General features: G+C 48.2%; 1 protein-coding gene across 1 annotated transcript; it reads left to right on the top strand.

The window, feature by feature from the left end:
* The first annotated feature begins 14,508 nt into the window (after positions 1-14,508).
* kcnf1b (potassium voltage-gated channel, subfamily F, member 1b) lies at positions 14,509-19,162 on the top strand. The gene has a single exon (XM_089004409.1). It carries the CDS (start codon positions 14,612-14,614, stop codon positions 15,953-15,955), a length of 1,344 nt encoding a protein of 447 aa, XP_088860535.1. The 5' UTR covers positions 14,509-14,611; the 3' UTR covers positions 15,956-19,162.
* Positions 19,163-20,891: the final 1,729 nt, after the last annotated feature.

Here is a 20,891-nt window from a genome sequence, read left to right on the forward strand (position 1 = left end):
GAAAGGACGCTTTGATGACAGTCAAACCTGGTACGTATCATTCCGACAGTGAGTCTTTTCTTTGAATCGAACACGAAACAAAGTTATCCCTACAAGAATGCTTAGACTGCACTGATTGGAGCGTCTTTGAAACTTCAACGGGCATGTTGGATGAATACACAGACACTGGTCCTTCCGCTCATTCAACAACAACATAAAGAGTTTGATGGTTCTCTTTATTTGTAAGTAGGTTCATTGTCAGATCTCCCAGGCAGGTGACGCGCAGAGCTTGATCGTGGCGTGGAGTGGAGCAAGTCGTGCTGTGAAACTCCGTGCGATGCTGAGGAGGTCTCTGTGAGCGGTGTGTCTGTCTGGGTCTGACTCCGAGATGAGTCTGAGTCTCTCTGTCCCACGACAGCTGCTTTTATACCATTTTCAAGCGTGTGATATGCGTCAGGGTGAGACGCACATCAAGGAGATCAAGAAATTGAAATACATTAAAGCGGCGGTGCGCACCGGTGACGCCACAGGGCTCCCCTCCTGGATCTGAAGTCGGGGAAGGCGACGCAGGAAAAAAACGAGCTGGACGCACTCAGAAGAGCCAGTAGGAGCTGAGACGTTCTGGGAAGTGCACACGTCTGCCGCTCTGGGTCGTTCGGCCACACGGAGAGGCCAGGCAAGAAGAAGGTCGATCACTGGACATGGGGGCGTTGTTGGTGGGGTGGCCGACGTCGGTGTTCGGGAGCACGGCAACGTGGGCTCCACGACTGCCGGTTTGAGTCGGTCGATGGAGACTGTATCTTCGCGGCCGTTGATTTGAATCCGGAACGTCTTCTCACCGCGGGAGAGGACGGGATACGGGCCATCGTAAGGGGGCTGGAGGGGCTTACGCACCCGATCACACCGCAGGAAGGCATGCGTACATGTTAGGAGTGCGGGATCCACGTGCGTCGGCTGGTACGATGTTCGTGGTGACTGGGGCCGCAGAGCCAGCGCAAACTGCCGGAGGCGGGTGAGCAGATCATTGACGTCAGCGGTCGTAGGGTCGGTCGGGTTGAGCAGCTCACCAGGCAGGCGTAAACTGGTGCCATATACCAGCTCCGCTGGAGTCGAGTTGATGTCGGGCTTTAGAGTGGAACGGATGCCCAGCAACACCAGAGGCAGGTTATCCACCCAGTGTTCGGCATTGGCGGCAGACATTAGGGAGGCCTTCAGTTGGCGATGGAAGCGTTCCACTATGTCGTTCGCAGCTGGGTGGTAGGCAGTTGTCCGGTTTCGTTCACATCCCAGAAAATTGCACAGCTTGCCAAATAGTGCAGACTCGAACTGGGCTCCACAATCGGTGGTGATGGTGTTCGGTGACCCAAAGTGGGCGACCCTATGTTGGAGGAAGGCACCGACAACAGCTTCGGACCCGCAGTCGGACAAGGGAAGGACTTCGCACCACCGGAAGCGGTCAACGCAACTCAACAAGTACCGAAAGCCACGGGAGGGGGGAAGGGGTCCAACAAGATCTATGTGGACGTGACTGAACCGGGCGTCCAGCGTGTCAAAAATTCCCACGGGTGACTTCGTATGGCGCTGGACCTTTGAGCGTTGGCATCGTAGACAGCCGCGCACCCAGTCTCGCACGTCTCTTTGCAGCCCCCTCCAGGAAAACCTTTTCGCCAGCATCTTGGCCGTGCCACGAATTCCAGGATGAGAGAGACTGTGCAGAGAGTCGAACACCTTTCGCCGGAAGGAGTCGGGAACCAGTGGTCGAGGGACGCCGTCGGACTGGACGCACAGGATTGTGCAGCCAGAGTTATGGAGAGGGACCACGATGATGTTGGAGTCGTTGGCATGGTCGGCCAGACCTTCTCGTACCTGGGCTGCTGCCATCTCATCGTAGTCAAGACCGTCGGGAAACTGGATATCATTGATCTCAACTCGAGAAAGGGCGTCTGCGACCTCGTTCTGAGCCCCCTGGACGTGGCGAAACTCAAGGTCAAATTGCGAGAGGTACAAACTTCTCGCTCCAGGTACTTCGTCGATGCTGAGGGGATGGCAGAGAGGAGTGGCTTGTGGTCGGTATAGATGATGACGCGTCCACCCTCGATGAAGTGCCGGAAGTGCTTCATGCTGAGGTAGACATCAAGAAGTTCCCGGCCAAAGGTGGAGTATCGGCATTCGGCCGGCTGGAGGGCCTTGGAGAAGAAGGCGATGGGTCGAGAGTCGCCATTGAGGCCGTCGTGGAGAACCGCACCGATTGCAACCGTGGAGGCGTCAACCATGAGAGACAACTGACCATCGAGGCTTGGGTGAGCTAGGAGTGTTGCATCGGCAACAAGATCCTTCAGCCGTTGAAAAGCCTTCAATTGCTCGGAGGAGAGGTCGACGGGAACGTGCTTCTTCCTGTTGCTAGTCAGCGAGTTTAGTGGCAGGGCAACCGCGACACAGTTCGGGATGAAGCGTCGGTAGAAGTTTACCATCCCGAGGAAGCGTTGTAATTGGGTTACCGTCTCGGGTGTGGGAAAGTCACGGATGGCCTGCACCTTGCCGGGTAGAGGGCATACTCCTTTGCCATCAACTAGGTGGCCGAGGAACTTGACCTTGGGCTGGCCAAAAACGCACTTGTCGGAGTTGACGACCAGGCCGTGCTCATCCAGACGCTTGAAGACCGTTTGCAGGTGCTGCAGGTGCTCGTCTTGGGAGTTGCTGGCGATGAGGATGTCATCGATGTAGGCACAGCAGAAGTCAATACCGTGCAGGACAGAGTCGATGAAGCGTTGAAAAGTCTGAGCGGCCTTCCGGAGGCCAAATGGCATGCGGAGGAACTCAAACGAGCCAAATGGGGTGGTGACGGCCGTCTTCGAAACATCCTCTTTCGCGACAGGGATCTGGTGGTAGGCTCTCACCAGATCGATGGTGGAGAACACTGTTTGTCCGTGGAGGAATGACACACAGTCGTGGATGTGAGGAAGAGGATAGCGGTCAGGAACTGTGACGAAATTCAGTGCTCGGAAGTCACAGTAGGGACGCCAGTCGCCTGCCTTCGCCTTGGGGACCATGTGCAGCGGGGAGGCCCATTTGCTGTCCGATGGACGGATAATACCAAGCTGAAGAATGTGGTTGAATTCGGCTTCAGCAATCCGTTGTTTTGTCGGGACAAGGCGGCGAAAACGTTGAAACTTCGTGGGACCAGTGGTCACAATGTGGTGAACAACGTCGGGAGCAGGTAGGGTCGTCCGACTGGGGTTGGTCAGGTCGGGGAATCGTCGAAGGAGCGTGACAAATGGAGAAGATGAAGGAGATGGTACATGCGAGAGATGAAGAAGCGCAGGGTTGCCCATCCTACCGTGCACGGACAGGCCGGTCGTCTCATCAGTCAACCTCTTCCTGCGGCTGTTGACGGACAGATCAAAATTGTGCAGGAAGTTCGCGCCAAGGATGGGGTGAGGAACATCGGCAATGGTGAAGATAAAAGGGAAGGAGCGACGTAGGCCAAGTCGAGGTTGAGAAACCGTTGTCCATACGTCTGAATGGTGGTGCGGTTGGCAGCTTACAGGGACACTCCAGCGTCTGGGTTCCGGCGCTCCGCAGGGAAGGTAGCAGAACGCTGATGTCAGCAGCCGAGCCCACCATGAATCGTCTTCTCGATGTGCGGTCGTGGACATAAATGATGTGGCTGGTTGTGGAGGTGCCAGGCAAGTGGGAAGCCGTGTTCACTCCCTGGCTGCGCCGTTTCCCGACCTCTTGCACGGCTCACTGCATTGTTTGGCCCGGTCACCCCAATATTGGTGGTACCAGCACAGGTCGGGGTCCGCGCTGGATGGGTTCCGGTTGCGGCTTAGGCTGCGCTCTCGAATGGGGCGGCGTCCGCGACTACGGCGGCGCTCTCGACTGTGGCTGCCTTCCCGGATTTCCGTTCGTTGCAGTTCGTACAGTTGCAGTTCGTACAGTTGCAGAGCGTCAGTCGAGGGCCCTGGCGTCGGAGGACGCTGCATGGTAGAAATGGTAGGCTGCCCCGCGTACGCCTCCGCAACTTTGTCGGCGAGGGCGACCAACAAGGTAGAGTCGGGTGGTGTGGTTGCCAGGGCTGCTTGGATTCTCGGGGGAAGCTTCTCTATGAAGACATGCAGCAGGAAAGTCTGGTCCTTGAGGCTGTTGCCCGCCACCGTCTCGAGGCGTTGCAGGAGCTGGGAGGGCCGGCTGTCCCCCAGCTCGACGTCATGCCTCAAGGCTACGTACCTCTGGTGTTCCGTGAGGGTGGTCTGCCTCAGGATTTCCTGTTTCAGGGCAGAGTAAGGATTTTCAGCTGGAGGATCGAAGATGACTCGCCGCACACGGCCAGCCAACTCCTGAGTGAGGGCAGCGATCGCATAGTGGAATTTGGTGGTCTCCTGGGTGATGCCACGGTTGACGAATTGGGAGTCAACCACTTGGAACCAGAGCTCCATGTCGTTGTGCCGGGGGGGGGGGGGGGGGGGGGGGGGGGGGGAGTTTGAGGGAGATGTTGGAAATCTGGTCTCTTTCCATTCGGAGAGTTGATTGGGCTGAGGAGGAGGGAAAAAAATCCTCCTGGCTGGCTCGCCAATAAAGAGTTTGATGGTTTTCTTTATTTGTAAGTAGGTTCGTTGTCAGATCTCCCAGGCAGGTGACGCGCGCAGAGCTTGATCGTGGCGTGGAGTCGAGCAAGTCGTGCTGTGAAACTCCGTGCGATGCTGAGCAGGTCTCTGCGAGCGGTGTGTCTGTCTGGGTCTGAGTCCGAGATGAGTCTGAGTCTCTCTGTCCCACGACAGCTGCTTTTATACCATTTTCAAGCGTGTGATATGCGTCAGGGTGAGACGCACATCAAGGAGATCAAGGAATTGAAAGACATTAAAGCGGTGGTGCGCACCGGTGACGACACAAACAAGCCATGGTTCACTCCCAAACTCAGGCATCTTAGGAAAGAAAAAGAGTCCGGATTTAGAAGTGGCGATCGAGCAGTTTACAAACTCGCCCGAAACAGACTGACAAAGGAAATTAACATCGCAAAGAAAAGTTATGCGGAGAGGCTTAACAAACAGTTCTCCGCGAACGACTCTGCATCGGTTTGGAATGACCTGAAAGCAATAACAAATTATCGTTTACCATCCCCCCAAGCAGTGTACAACAATGGACTGGCTGATGAACTAAATACATTCTTTTGCCGATTTGAAAAGGACACCCCCATTACCAGAAACTACCGTATCTCCGCCCTCTGCCCTACAGATCCACAAACTGGATGTGAGACAGCTCTTCAAGAAAGCTGCGGGACCTGACAGAGTGTCCCCCTCCTGCCTGAAAGTCTGCGCTGACCAGGTGGCTCCGGTCTTCACACGAATCTTCAACAGATCCCTGGAGCAGTGTGAAGTCCCATCCTGCTTCAAACAGTCTACTATCGTCCCAGTTCCAAAGAAACCAGCACCCCTCGGGATTGAATGACTATAGACCTGTTGAGTTGGTGTTGACCCCCCACTTCATGTCCTAGGAGACACCTTTTCCAGCTACTCCCCTCAGGCAGGCGCTAACGATCCATGCGCACCAAATCCAGCAGACATTTAAACAGCTTCTTCCCCGAAGCCATTAACTCTGAACAGTAGCCCGAATGGAACTGTATGATGATACTGATGATACTTGTGCTATCGGAAACAAATTCCTTGTGTGTTCGACATACTTGGCAATAAAGGTGATTCTGATCTGAATGCTTTTCTTGACCCCGTGATTAAATTCTCGATTTTCTTATTATGAACTCCATTGTATAGAAGGCCATTCATACGTAAGTTTGTAACTTTTTATCTTGAAAGTTGCAACAACTTTTTGCATGCACAACCATTAAACAATCTGCATTGATGTTGACATCTTGTAGCTTAGTATCTGTTATTCATGTCCTTATATGCCACATATCACCCAAATTGATGTTATATGACTAATTACCTGAGCTTCATATATGCTTCATATGTCGTGTCCTTCACCAGTTTTGTCGCTTTGCATACACGGCTCAAATTGATACGGAAGGACTTCTTTAATCGATCGCAAACACTTATGCTTTCCTCTTCAGAACTATTTGAATCATATTCATAACTGGATGATTAACAAGAAAGGATCTTTTCCAAATCTGAACTCTCCGAAGCCATTGTTTTAATTCGGGGGCAAGGCAGTTTGTGAAGGAGTTTCCAGACGAGATTTCACGAACATGGGGGCGGGACTTTCTGAATCTCTCCTGGTTTGAGCTCATTAGTGGCAGTTTTGGGCAACTTTAAGTCCTGTTTATTGGTGTTTTGCGTTTGACTAAAAATATCACCCTGCGTGTTTTGGGTATTTTAGATGCTATAAAAAGTTTTTCTGATGTCAGTTAGGAAACAAAAAAATTGTGTCGTTGTCCTTTAAAGGTTCTATTGAATTAGTTTGCAAGTTCTTCACCTTTTCTTCTTCCTCTTTTGTCCAGCAGTCTGGCGTCACATCGCTGCTCAGATATTTCCAGCGTCATATACACTGTGTACCCGTCTTACCCTGTCGAGTAGCAAGACATAATGGACCAATTCCAACTTGTTTCTCAGTGAATGAGTGTCTCACCTCTTTGATTTTGAAACATGTTCATAGATTTTTCTGGTCACTGAAGCCAGAAAGCAGCCATCTTGTGTTTTCACTCTTGACAACTTTTGTTATTTTACTGATTAAATTCTCATCAATGCATGTTTTACTTTGAAATCGCATCCTTATGGAAATTTGCATGTATCGCTTCTCTGAGGTAATATGAAAATGCATCTGACAAATAACTGGATTTCAAATAACTGGACAGCTTCACTTTTACTGACCAGAAGGAAGCGGCATTGCCCGTCCGTTCTTACACGAGTCTGTGCTTCTGAAGTGCCAGCAAGACAAGGAAAATAGGCAACCGTGCAGTATCACGCTGATACGCTACTTCAGGTTTTTTTTTTTTGCCAGTTTGGATCTGATTGGGTTGTATTATGTATCTCATTCTAACTCATTCTTACTGGCAAAAGAGTGGCCAAAGTAGTCCAGTTGTGTTCTCCAAAATTTCGTACAAGGTTTTCATCCTGCACAGAAGAGAAAATTAACATCAGGTGCATGACATTATTTTTAATGTACCGATAACTGCATGCCCAAAGAGTGGAAACTAGCTCATAATATTAAGCTATGATTCACACCATTCAAGCAGTATAATAATTGTCATCCACATATACCTTGGCCTGTTTGAGGGTAGACGTAACCCTGCATTGCAAGTCACATAATTTTTATTTTTGGGTTTATATAGTAGCCCGGTTTGAATATGTATCATGGCAGGATGTGTGGAAGATGAGGACAGAGTAAAGACACTAAAGGGAGAGGTTCATGTCATTGGCAAAAAAAGTGATGCCCACACATATCCAAATAATACAAATAAAATACATTAAAAACCACCGCTATACACGAGACCTTTATTCTGTCAAATACAACCATATCGAAGGTGTTCAAATGTACACGGAAATACAGTTAAACAACATTAGCATTTAATCATAATAGAGGATATGGTGTAAATGTGGCCTTAATTTACTCAGTGACAAGCACACAGTGTGATTTGGCAAATGAATAAAATGTTCTTTTCACTCACCTCTTCCGGAGTCCATATTCCTTTGGGACTATCCTTGACCACAGCACTTGACTGTGTCAAAACACAGAGCAACATCAGCCTGTTCTGCCATACTGCCACAGGCTCTTGTTCAGCCAAAGAAGACACAAAACAAAATTACAGTCGAGGAGAAGAAGGAGATCACTGAGAAACACGAACGAGGTGTGCGTTTGTCTTATTTAGTGGCTTAGCGGATATGCTAAGTCCACCATTGCCATCATACTTCGCAACAAAGCTTTACACAAAGGCTTTATTTACTCGATGCTTTCACATGACTAATGACACCGAACTATCCCTTAGGGATTATGGGAAGGACCATTTCAATGTGTATCATTGTGTTCAGCTGATAGAAAAGGCTTGGCATGATGTTACCCTACATAACAAAGTAGTAGTTTGGCGGAAGTATACGCCGAAACATGTCAGCCATATGAACACCTACAATACACAGTCTGTAAGAAAAGAATCTGTTTTAAATTATGATGTGCTTGTTTATTTGTTTGTTTATTTCTTTGTGTATTCTTTCTTTTCGTTGAACTAATTTCTTTTTTAATTTGGATTGGATTGGATTTGCCTTTATTAGTCTCCCAGTGGAGAAATTTACATTTCACAGCAGCAAAGTTATGAACGAAATGAAAGTAGAAAAGCAAAACACAGGAGCTGCTGGAAAGGCAGCCACTCTTGCGGCGCCGTCTTGAAGTCAAAAGAACAAATACAAAACGAAATAACAAATAACATGACAACACAAAGACACAGAGAGACATTCATTCTTAAGCACTTTCTGTACCCTCTTTGTTACATAAAGCAGTTCCAGATGAAAGAGGAGAGGATCAAACCATCTCTTCACCAGTGGATCAGGGACATCATGGTGGAATGTGCATGTCGAATACAAGCTAAATGTTGAAAGCAAACACGCAGCTGTAGCATCCATTGACGAAAAGAGATTGTCTCACATCTCCTGTCCCCCATAAATCAGCGTCAATTCCATCCCGCGACAGTTCCATATACACATCGGCGCTCTGCGCTGACACTCCTTCCTTCTTATCGCGGGCTCCTCAAGCCATGTATCCATCCAGCCGCAGACTGTCCAACAGCACCGACCTTCCACTGACCAAAGCGGGGCTGTGAAGATGCTGTCCATTACAGGCGGAAAAAAAAAAACACAATGGCCCCAGAGCTGTCCAGCGATTTCACTAATTGCTTACCCCAAGTAGGACCCCAATTACAGCATGACAAATAATAGCAGCATCATGCTGTAATCATCCCAATATTTCGATGTTATCCCAAAGGGAACCCAAATCTCATGAAATACACAATGGAAGACAATTATGAAAACTTAGCGTATATTTGATTTTCGTGTGCGTGAGTGTGAATGTGTGTGTGTACGTGCACGTGTGTGCGCGTGTGCGTTTTTCTCACACTGTGGCGGGCACTAGTACTAGGCATCTCACCCAGCAGGTGCAGAGGAGGGGGCGGTTCATGTTACATATATTACACTGCTTATGCTGTTCTGTGGAGATCCACTTGTTAGCCGTTGGAATAAACACGTCTCATCTCATCTCATCTCATCTCATTTTCCGTACCGCTTATTCCTCATTAGGGTCGCGGGGGTTGCTGGAGCCTATCTCAGCTGTCTTCGGGCACGAGGCGGGGGACACCCCGAATTGGTTGCCAGCCAATCGCAGGGCACACAAAGACATACAACAGTCACTCTCACACTCACACCTAGGGACAATTTGGAGTGGTCAATCTGCCTGTCATGCATGTTTTTGGAGTGTGGGAGGAAACCAGAGGACCCGGAGAAAACCCACGCAGGTCCGGGGAGAACATGCAAACTCCACACAGGGAGGCCGGACCGGGATGCGAACCGGCGACCTCTGCACTGTGAAGCCGGTGTGCTAACCACTCGACTACCGGGCTGCCCCGGAATAAACACGTCTCCACATTTAATCGTGTGTGCTCATTCCTCAACGGCTACACTGGTGACCCCGACGATGGAAATGTTCATGGCAACGGACGAAGATGTTTCTTCTACGGCCATGTCGCCACGACCGGCGCCCAAACTCGCAGCTGCCGCCTACGCCGCGAAGTTGCCCGAGTTCTGGCACAGCGACCCGGCTTCGTGGTTCCAGCATGTGGAAGCACTTTTCCACCTACAAGGCGTCACGACAGATGACCTAAAATATTACATGGTCGTGGCGTCCCTCGACCAACCGACAACGCATCGCATGATGCAACTTCTGCTGATGCAAATTCGGCTTCAGCAATCCGTTGTTTTGTCGGGACAAGGCGGCGAAAACGTTGAAACTTCGTGGGACCAGTGGTCACAATGTGGTGAACAACGTCGGGAGCAGGTAGGGTCGTCCGACTGGGGTTGGTCAGGTCGGGGAATCGTCGAAGGAGCGTGACAAATGGAGAAGATGAAGGAGATGGTACATGCGAGAGATGAAGAAGCGCAGGGTTGCCCATCCTACCGTGCACGGACAGGCCGGTCGTCTCATCAGTCAACCTCTTCCTGCGGCTGTTGACGGACAGATCAAAATTGTGCAGGAAGTTCGCGCCAAGGATGGGGTGAGGAACATCGGCAATGGTGAAGATAAAAGGGAAGGAGCGACGTAGGCCAAGTCGAGGTTGAGAAACCGTTGGCCATACGTCTGAATGGTGGTGCGGTTGGCAGCTTGCAGGGACACTCCAGCGTCTGGGTTCCGGCGCTCCGCAGGGGAAGGTAGCAGAACGCTGATGTCAGCAGCCGAGCCCACCATGAATCGTCTTCTCGATGTGCGGTCGTGGACATAAATGATGTGGCTGGTTGTGGAGGTGCCAGGCAAGTGGGAAGCCGTGTTCACTCCCTGGCTGCGCCGTTTCCCGACCTCTTGCACGGCTCACTGCATCGTTTGGCCCGGTCACCCCAATATTGGTGGTACCAGCACAGGTCGGGGTCCGCGCTGGATGGGTTCCGGTTGCGGCTTAGGCTGCGCTCTCGAATGGGGCGGCGTCCGCGACTACGGCGGCGCTCTCGACTGTGGCTGCCTTCCCGGATTTCCGTTCGTTGCAGTTCGTACAGTTGCAGTTCGTACAGTTGCAGAGCGTCAGTCGAGGGCCCTGGCGTCGGAGGACGCTGCATGGTAGAAATGGCACATTTTCCTTCGCCAGCTACCACCCGAAGTGCGGCCGTGCTCGCTAACTCGACGTGCCTAGCCACCGGCGACTATCGTGGTTTGGCGGAAGAAGCAGATCGAGCGCTTCTGGCGATACGGCGGTTAGCCGTGCAAATTGATCCAACCGTCGTGGCCGCAGTGGGATCGCAGAAGCGGCGCGGGAAAGCCACCTGCTATTTCCATCAGCGGTTTGGCGCCAAGGCTCGACGCTGCGCACCCCCCTGCTCCTACGAGACGACGGGAAAATTCAACGCCCGACACCCAGTAGCAGCCGTGGGCGCCAGCAACGAAAGCGAGCTGCTTTTCGTCACGGACTCCTCGTCAGGAAGACGTTTCCTTGTGGACAGCGAGGCATAAGTAAGCCTGCTGACGCCCACCGCTGCGGACAAGATGGCAGGTGGATGGGGGCCTGCCTTGTGCGCAGCTAACGGCTCGCCCATCGCTAACTTCGGTTCCAGGTCGGTGACTGTGCGTTTCCACGGACGGGAATTCAAGTGGAACTTTATTGTTGCCGCGACCACAGTTCCCATAATTGGCGCCGATTTTTTATGTGCTCACGGACTTCTTGTGGACATTGCCAACCGTCGTTTGATTGACGCCATCTCTTTCGCCACTTTTCCGTGTGAGGCTGGAGGGCTCGGGGCGTTAACGCATGCAAATTATTTAACATCGGGTAACGTTTATGAATGCCTGCTGACCGATTATCCGTCGTTAACCACACCCGCCTTTTCCAATGCCGATACTAAACACGGGGTAGAGCATTTCATTCCCACGGTTGGCCCGCCAGTTTTTGCCCGCGCTCGTCGCCTCGACGCGGCAAAATTGGCAATGGCGAAAGGGGAGTTCGCGACGATGGAGCGCTTGGGCATCGTGAGGCGTTCCAACAGCCCGTGGGCCTCACCATTGCACATGGTCCCCAAAAGTGACGGTTCTTGGCGGCCGTGCGGTGATTTTCGTCGGCTTAATAATGTAACCACACACGACCGTTACCCAATTCCGCACATCCAGGACTTTTCCGCACGTTTGGCCGGAGCCGTGATCTTTTCCAAAGTTGTCGTTCGCGGTTATCACCAGGTTCCGGTACGGGCAGAAGATGTGCCAAAAACTGCAGTAATAACCCCTTTTGGCCTTTTTGAATTCCTCCGTATGCCTTTTGGCCTGAAGGGGGCGGCACAGACCTTTCAGAGACTGATGGACTCAGTCTTGCGAGGTCTTGATTTTGTATTTGTCTATCTAGACGACATCCTTGTGGCCAGCCCTTCACCGGAGGAACACCTGTCGCACTTAACCGAAGTTTTCAAGCGCCTTGATTCGCACGGCCTTATAGTTAACCCTGTTAAGTGCCAATTTGGTCTGTCCAAGATCGATTTCTTGGGCCATCGCATTTCTCCACAGGGCGCCATCCCCTTACCCGCCAAAGTGCAAGCAGTGGTGGATTTCCCCCGCCCGGCCACAGTTAAGGCTCTGCAGGAGTTTTTGGGCATGATCAATTTTTACAACCGGTTTCTTCCTCACGCAGCCGACCTCCTACAACCCCTCTACGGCGCCTTGAGAAAATAGAAGGCTAACGACCCCGTCGAGTGGACACCGCAACGAGCACAATCCTTCCAACGGGCCAAGGAAGCTCTTGCGGGTGCAACTCTTCTGGTCCACCCAATCTCAACCGCACAGGTAGCCTTGACTACCGACGCGTCTGATGTTGCCGTAGGGGCGGTGGTTGAGCAGCTTGTGGAGAACGAATGGCAGCCCCTTGCATTTTTCAGTCGGAAGCTGCAAGATAACGAACGCAAGTACAGTGTTTTCGACAGAGAGTTGTTAGCACTCTATCTTGCAACGCGCCATTTTCGTTTCCTCCTCGAGGGGCGCCGGTTTACCGCATATGTGGATCACAAACCACTCACATTCGCCATGTCAAAGGTGACTGAACCGTGGTCGGCCCGACAGCAACGGCATTTGGCGGCCATTTCTGAATTCACAACAGACATTCAGCACGTGGCCGGCAAATGTAACCCTGTGGCCGATTGCTTGTCACGCGCGATTGTGTGTCCAGTCCAGCTCGGGGTGGATTTTTCAGAGATGGCCACCGCCCAATCTGAGGATCCGGACATCCACGAACTCAAGGCAGCAGGCACAGCCCTGAAACTTGAGAAGGTGGCACTGTGTGAAGGGGGTCCCGCTCTCCTCTGCGATGTGTCTACGGGTCGCACTCGTCCCGTGGTTCCGCAGGAGTGGCGTCGGCGAATTTTTGATTCTATTCATTCCCTTTCACACCCTGGCGTCCGGGCGTCAGTCAAACTACTTGGGGCCAAGTTTGTTTGGCCTGGGTTACGGAAGGACGTCAGGAAGTGGGCAGCTGCATGCGTGGCATGTCAGCGCGCCAAAGTCCACAGGCACACCCGAGCAAACCTGGAAACTTTTCCAATTCCAGACAGGAGATTTGACCACGTCCATGTGGATCTGGTCGGGCCCCTCCCTCCTTCGCAGGGTTGCACACATCTCCTCACCATGTCCTTGGGTGTGCAGGTACACCGCACTATGGCCTACCACCCGCAGGCTAACGGGATGTGCGAACGCTTCCACCGGTCACTGAAAGCCGCGCTACGGGCCGCGCTGTCGGACGGTAACTGGGTCGACCAGCTTCCGTGGGTCCTGCTCGGGTTACGTTCGGCCCCTAAAGAAGACCTTAACGCCGCCCCCGCAGAGTTAGTGCTCGGTCAACCACTCCGCGTTCCTGGTGAATTTCTGCCTGAAGCTTCGGGTGCACCTTCATTCCCCCTTTTGCCAGCAGAGCCCCTGACTCCAGCACCTATTCACCACTGCGTCCCCAAAATATTTGTTCCGTCTGCTCTTAGGTCAGCCCGTTTCGTCTTTGTGCGTCACGATGCCCACCGCTCCCCCCTCCGACCGCCGTACGACGGCCCGTTTAGGTTGCTCGAACACGGTGAAAAGAGTTTTGTGCTCGATATGGGTGGGCGGAGGGAGGGCATTTCAATAGACAGGCTCAAACCGGCTCATTTAGTTGCAGGCGAGGACGTTTCGCCTGCCCAGGCCCCACGACGCGGACGCCCTCCGAAACCTCCAGCCTCACCGCGGCATGCCAGGGTTGAGTGTCGTTCCCCCACTGAGGTCTCGCCCGAATCACCTTCACCACCGAAAGACGGACTGCGTAGTCGTTGGGGCAGGCTGGTTAAGCCCCCTGCAAAATTTTCACCTTGACCTTCCTTCTAGGTGTTCTGGGGGGGGGCTGTGTGGCGGGCACTAGGACCAGGCATCTCACCCAGCAGGTGCAGAGGAGGGGGCGGTTCATGTTACATATATTACACTGCTTATGCTGTTCTGTGGAGATCCACTTATTAGTCGTTGGAATAAACACGTCTCCACATTTAATCGTGTGTGCTCATTCCTCAACGGCTACAACACTAGTATAATTGACACAAAACAACGTTGCTGCACACACCTTGAAATCAGACTAACATTGTTTTAGTGTCTGGAATCGAAGCAATTGATTAATTGATCTCACAACAACGTCCGAATAAAACACTCCCTTTTAAACTGAAGTGCTCTTTCTCTCTCTCTCTCTCTCTCTCTCTCTCTCTCTCTCTCTCTCTCTCTCTCTCTCTCTCTCTCTCTCTCTCTCTCTCTCTCTCTCTCTCTCTCGCTTTATTTCTCCCTCTCTTCCTCTATCTCGGAGCGTTCGAGAAAGTGCTCGTGTCATTCAGTCTATCTGTCAGCTTTTAGAAGAAAAACGTTTTGCACATTGAAATCATGTGCATATTTACATAAACTCCAAATTTCTGTAATTCAACATTTTGATTGCTCCAACTAAACAATTGCAAAAAAAATGTGGACGATCCCGAAACCGAGGTACAGAACCTTTTCGTGTGATGAGCATGAGATCACCGTGAACATCGGCGGGGTTCGTGTGGTGCTTTTTGGGGATATTTTGAATCGTTACCCGGACAGCAGATTGGCCGAGTTGGTTAACTGCTCGTCGACGCAGAATCCTGAACTTTTTTCCTCTCTTTGTGACGACTTTGACCCAGGGCGAAGGGAGTTTTATTTCGACCGGGATCCAGATGCGTTCAAGTGTATTATCGATGTTTATTACTTCGACGAAATTCACATTAAACACGGCATTTGCCCCATTTGTTTCATCAAGGAGATGGAATTTTGGAAAATAGACCAAAGTGCTTTGGACGAGTGCTGCAAAAGTTACTTGAGCGAAAAGGAGGGCGAGCTGAAAGAAATCGCATGTAAAGTGAAAGTGATTTTGGAAGACACGGAGGTCGATCCTAGCGCAACGGGAACGCAAAGGTGCCAGCGGTTCTTGTGGAGGCTCATGGAGAAGCCCGGTTCCTCTTTCCCCGCGCGCGTTGTCGCCATCGCGTCCTTCCTCTCCGTTCTGGTCTCGGCGGTGGTGATGTGCGTGGGAACCATCTCAGAATTGCAAGTAACAGACGCCGAGGGAGATTTGGTGGAGCACCCGACTTTGGAGGCAATTGAAACTGCGTGCATGCTGTGGTTCACCGCGGAGTACCTGCTTCGACTCGCTTCATCACCAAATAAGTTACACTTCGTCCTCTCCTTCATGAACATCGTGGACTTTATGGCTATTATGCCTTTCTACGTTGTCCTCAGTTTGACCCACCTCGGCACCAGTTCCATGATGGAATTAGGCAACGTTCAGCAGGCCGTGCAGGCGTTGCGCATAATGCGCATCGCGCGCGTCTTCAAGTTGGCGCGTCACTCGTCGGGACTGCAGACGCTCACGTACGCGCTAAAGAAGAGCCTCAAAGAGCTGGGGCTGCTGCTCATGTATATGGGCGTGGGGATATTTGTGTTCTCCGCTCTGGGCTACACCATGGAGCAAAGTCACCCAGAGACTTTGTTCCGGAGCATTCCGCAGTCCTTCTGGTGGGCCATCATCACCATGACGACGGTGGGATATGGAGACATCTACCCCAAAACCACACTCGGCAAGTGTAACGCGGCCGTGAGTTTCCTATGTGGAGTCATAGCCATCGCATTGCCCATACACCCCATCATAAATAACTTTGTGGTGTTCTACAACAAACAGCAAGTGCTGGAGACTGCAGCCAAGCATCAAGTGGAGCTCATGGAGCTCAAGTCTGCTGGGGATGCACGCAGAAAAGACAGCGACAAAGATGACGCTTGTCATGAATAACATTTCGGATTTCACTACAAAGAAATTAACAGTAAAAGCAGGTGTGTGCCATTGATTGCCTGCTGTCTAGTTTTTCAGCAGCATATCAAAAGTGATATTTTATAAGTCTGCATTTTATTTATTTGGATGGAAAGGTATAGAAAAAAACGTTTGTTTCATCATTCACTTCTTTTATTTGAAAATTAACTATTAATAAAATTCCCTTTGACGGGTTCCAAACTGCCCCTAAATGGTGGCATTTTGATATAGTGGATTTTTATATAAATTTTTGTTGTTGTTGCTAACTAACCTAGTGTAGTAGCGCACACTTCAGTCCGGGATGAATATTTACTTTGTAACATGTGCTCCCCTAAATTTTCAACCTACATTGTTAAAATAATAGGTTAGGTGCCACTGTGCTTCTTGGAAAATAATTTAGTCCGGAGCATTGTTCCATAAAATCCAGGTGGTTAAAAGTACTAACTTGATTTCTTGCAGCAAATGGCATGAATCGCCAATGATTGTGTCGCATGTGTATCCACTTTATGCAAAAGCAATATATAACTACTTAATGATACTTAACTCATTGATTGTTTGTAATCTGTTAAATAAATTAAAACTCAAAATAATAGTCAATAATGTTCAGCTGCTCTTTGCATTCTTTACTTTTTCTGTATTCTGTATAATCTAACGATTAATTATTTCTTTGCAACAAAAAACACCACAAAAAGATAAGAGAGACAATAAATTCCTGCTCGTACACCACCACTGTGTAATCTTCACTTGGATATGATACTGTACATATGTATATAGGCTGCAGATTAATTTATTTAACCCTTGTTCATCCAGGTATGGCAACATACAGATTCCCTTTTGCAATGTTGACATGGCAGCAGACCGCAGAGTAAAATAGCCAAATAAAAACAAATACACGAACATGGACTGAACTTTCACAAATAGCAAGGTGGTGGTGGTGGAACCCAAAAAAGCAGGCAGGAGGGAGGAGCAGGGAGAATTTGATAAATTATATTAAATAAAATCAGCAGGAACAAAACCTCAAATAGCAAAGTCATCAGAACAAAAAGGTCCAAAGTAGCAAACAAAACCACGAGTAAAACATGACAAGACGAAACAAACCTGACACTGATTGGTCGTGCCAGGAGTCCTTTTTAATGCCACCGATTGAAACGACGAACACATGTGCACCTGCAGGCGGGAACCTACAGTGCAGTTGGTCGCAAACTGAAACGTGACATCAACAAAGTGTACACTATGATATACTGTAGTTACACCATACATTACAGTAGTACATCACATCATAACACATGATAAATAAAGATTAGAATCAATATTTCAAAAGAAGCTAAAACACTTTTACCATTGCAATGAATTTTTGGTACATAAATGCACTCTTTAATGCAGTGTTCCTGTCATTTGGGGCAAATTTAACATTGTGTGTGTTATTGTCTTTGAACCCTAATTTGTAGTTGTATAATAGTTTAGAGGTGATTGTAATATTTTGCCCTATATACTTACAGTAGCTCCACAATACAATATTACTACACGGTGCAGTGCACAGCACAGCAATGAGCATATCTGGGCGGCAGTATTGCCTCATCTCTAAGGAGGCTTGGGTATTACCATGGAGGGGAAAAAAAGAAAAACTTGCAAAAGTTCATCTGTTTTCTCCATAGAAATAGGTTTAGAAGTGCCCAAAGGAGGCAATAGCATGGCGCCCGCGGTCACCAGGTCGTGACGTCACTGATGACATCACGAGTTGTAGCCTCTGACACAGTTCCGTACCATATGAATAATTTTTGCTCGTTTTTCGTCGATTTTCTTCCGGTATTCGACGAAATTCTAATACTTTGTGGCTAAATATGTTTTAGAAGACAACTACTTCACTCTCACGTCGTCTTTCGGCGCGATGTGAAGTCGGACAAGTCCAAAAACCTCAACTTTCAAGATCAGATATGCTTTGGATTATAATTTTTTTATAATCCAAAACATACAATTGCAATTAAATACACCACTATTGATGTATATTTATTCAGAGTCTAAAAATGTTATGAATAATAGAAATGACAGCTCTTTAAGATTGAAAATTCAAATACATAGGATAATTATCTTTTGAGTGTGATTGTAACCAATCTTCAAACGTAAAAAAAATAACATTCATAAAAAATGATCATACTTAATTGGTGATCGGAATTGGACTAAATCAGAAATTGTAGAGGATTAGGTAACACTGTGTATAGTGTATATGTGTGAAATCTACAACGGATCAAAAAGATCAAGAAGTAATTATTAGTATGTTGTATGAGCAGAGTCGGCTAACCTGGGGCGCGTTTCACTAAACTTTGCTATTTAGCAATATTGCTAAGCGTTAACAATATTGCTAAATGATGTTTAGTGAGACACGTTTTTAGCGTTAACAATGAACTTAGCAATATATTATTGCAGTTCAAATTTAGTGTCAAATTAGTTACATGCTTGAGGAGGCAGAGCCAATTCAATTTCATACTAATGAAGAACAGCTAGAACGTACTTATACACGGTCGAAGATCGAAAACAGGACGAAAATTAGTCGCTAAAACATCGCAAAACGAATAATTTGTTTTTCTTTTTATAGAAATTTCATTTTCACTCACTTGAAGAACAAAATTCCTTTGTTTTTCATCTTGTAGTTGAAGCATCCGTAAGCGAAACATTGCGGCCCCCAACTGTTCTTCCTTTTTACAGCATCCATACCTTAAATAGACCTAAATACGCTCAAAACTATCCTATTTCTATGCCAAACCAAGCCACGTTACTATGGACGCTACAACTCGTGCCGTCACTTCCGGGTTTGCCATCAACCTCGTCTCTACGCCACTTCTAAACCTATCTATTTCTATGGTTTTCTCACAACTGTCAAATGTGTCCTGCTGCACAACTCCCAACATTGTTGTCACATTGTACAGAACTATCACAATCTTTCTAATCTCGCCTGATGTGTAACTAATAAAACAAAGTGACTGAGTAAATTTGAACATTTTTCTATTGCATCATGCTATGGAATCTCACCATTTTCATTGAAAAGTTTTAATTTTTCATAAGGAGTGTAGTGATATATAAATACCATTGTGACTGGCCTTGTAACATCGTTAACAGTAAAAAGAAAATAAAACCATGCAGTACAGTACATCAATAGGATGCAATGGGACTGACATTCCCATACTTATAAATGAAATTATTATTATTATTATTATTATTATTATTATTATTATTATTATTATTACAGTTGCGGCTTGGAATTAAAGCAGATTTATGTGGAACAGGAGATGTGAGACAATCTCTTTTCGTCAATGGATGCTACAACTGCGTGTTTGCTTTCAACATTTAGCTTGTAGTCGACGTGCACATTCCACCATGATGTCCCTGATCCACTGGTGGAAAGACACTTTGATCCTCTCCTCTTTCATCTAGAACTGCTTCATGTCATCACAAAGAGGGTACAGCAAGTCCTGAAGAATGAATGTCTCTCTGTGTCTTTGTTTTGTCATATTGTCTCTATGCTGTCATATTATTTGTTATTTTTTTATTTTTTTTGTTCTTTTGACTTCAAGACGGCGCCGCAAGAGTGGCTGCCTTTCCAGCAGCTCATGTATTTCTACTTTCATTCCTTTCATCACTTTGCTGCTGTGAAATGTAAATTTCTCCACTGTGAGACTAATAAAGGCAAATCCAATCCAATCCAATCCAATCCAATCCAATTATACTTGGAGTATATGTTTTTTTTCATCCTAGACAAACATTTACTCATTACACCTTTACTGAGGTATGATGTCATCACCAAACCTGGCAAACAAAATTTATGAAATCATAAATTCAATATGTCAAAATTCCTTTAATGACAACTTCATTAGGCAGATTTGTACAGTCGTTTTTAGACAACTTTGCCTCTACATGGAAAACCTCACTGACGCCTTGTCAGTGAGGTGTAATAATAATAATAATAATAATAATAATAATAATAATAATAATAATAATAATAATAATAATAATTTTCATTTATAAGCGCCTTTCAAAACTTTCAAGGTCACTTTACAGTCACAAGATCAAAGTCAAAGTCAGCTTTATTAAGATTTTTTTCTGTGGGTGAGCAGCGCCAGCCACACGCGCCAGTGTTCACTCAACCAGGAAGTAACTCAAATAGATAGAAAGCTAGCTAACTAGTTAATCGATAGCCAACAGACACGTAGCTAGATAGCCAGCCAGCTAGATAGCTATCTAGATAGCTAGCTAGCCAGCCAGATAGCTAATAGATAGCAAATAGCTTGCAAATGATAATAATAATAATAGTAATAATAATAATAATATCCATTCATCCATTTTCCGTACCGCTGATTCCTCATTAGGGTCGCGGGGGGTGCTGGAGCCTATCTCAGCTGTCTTCGGGCACGAGGCGGTTGCCAGCCAATCGCAGGGCACACAAGGACAAACAACAGTCACTCTCACACTCACACCAAGGGACAATTTGAAGTCTTCAATCTGCCTGCTGTTGATGTTTTTGGAGTGCGGGAGGAAACCGGAGTACCCGGAGACAATGTTCCCTTTAAACTGCGCGCGTGCGCAATCGCGCACTGCTTGCACATATTCAGTGCACATGAACATCTATGCAGCGCACAAAATAAAATAAAACAGAAACGCATTACTTAATATCTAATTTTAGAACGGATATAATTTAGTTAATTAGACCGTATAGATACAGTATATATATTTTGTGCCGTTTTGCAAGATAATTCAGGTGCCAGGCTATTGGCTGGAGTGACAGGTGTCCAGCCAATAATGCCGTACAGTAGGCAGCCAATCGGAGCAGAACGGCGCGAATGTGCCCTGCCCATAGGCGCAGTTCAACAGGCGTGTGGCCACAGCGTACACATCTGATGTTGCTCACAGGGGTCCTCAGTATGCT

The sequence above is a fragment of the Hippocampus bargibanti genome, linkage group LG09 (assembly GCF_051943395.1).
Source record: "Hippocampus bargibanti isolate YZ-2025 linkage group LG09, ASM5194339v1, whole genome shotgun sequence".
Taxonomy (NCBI): Eukaryota; Metazoa; Chordata; class Actinopteri; order Syngnathiformes; family Syngnathidae; genus Hippocampus; species Hippocampus bargibanti.

Bases quoted from the DNA above. Each gene is read 5' to 3' on its own strand.
- kcnf1b (XM_089004409.1), top strand. From the start codon at position 14,612: ATGTGGACGATCCCGAAACCGAGGTACAGAACCTTTTCGTGTGATGAG.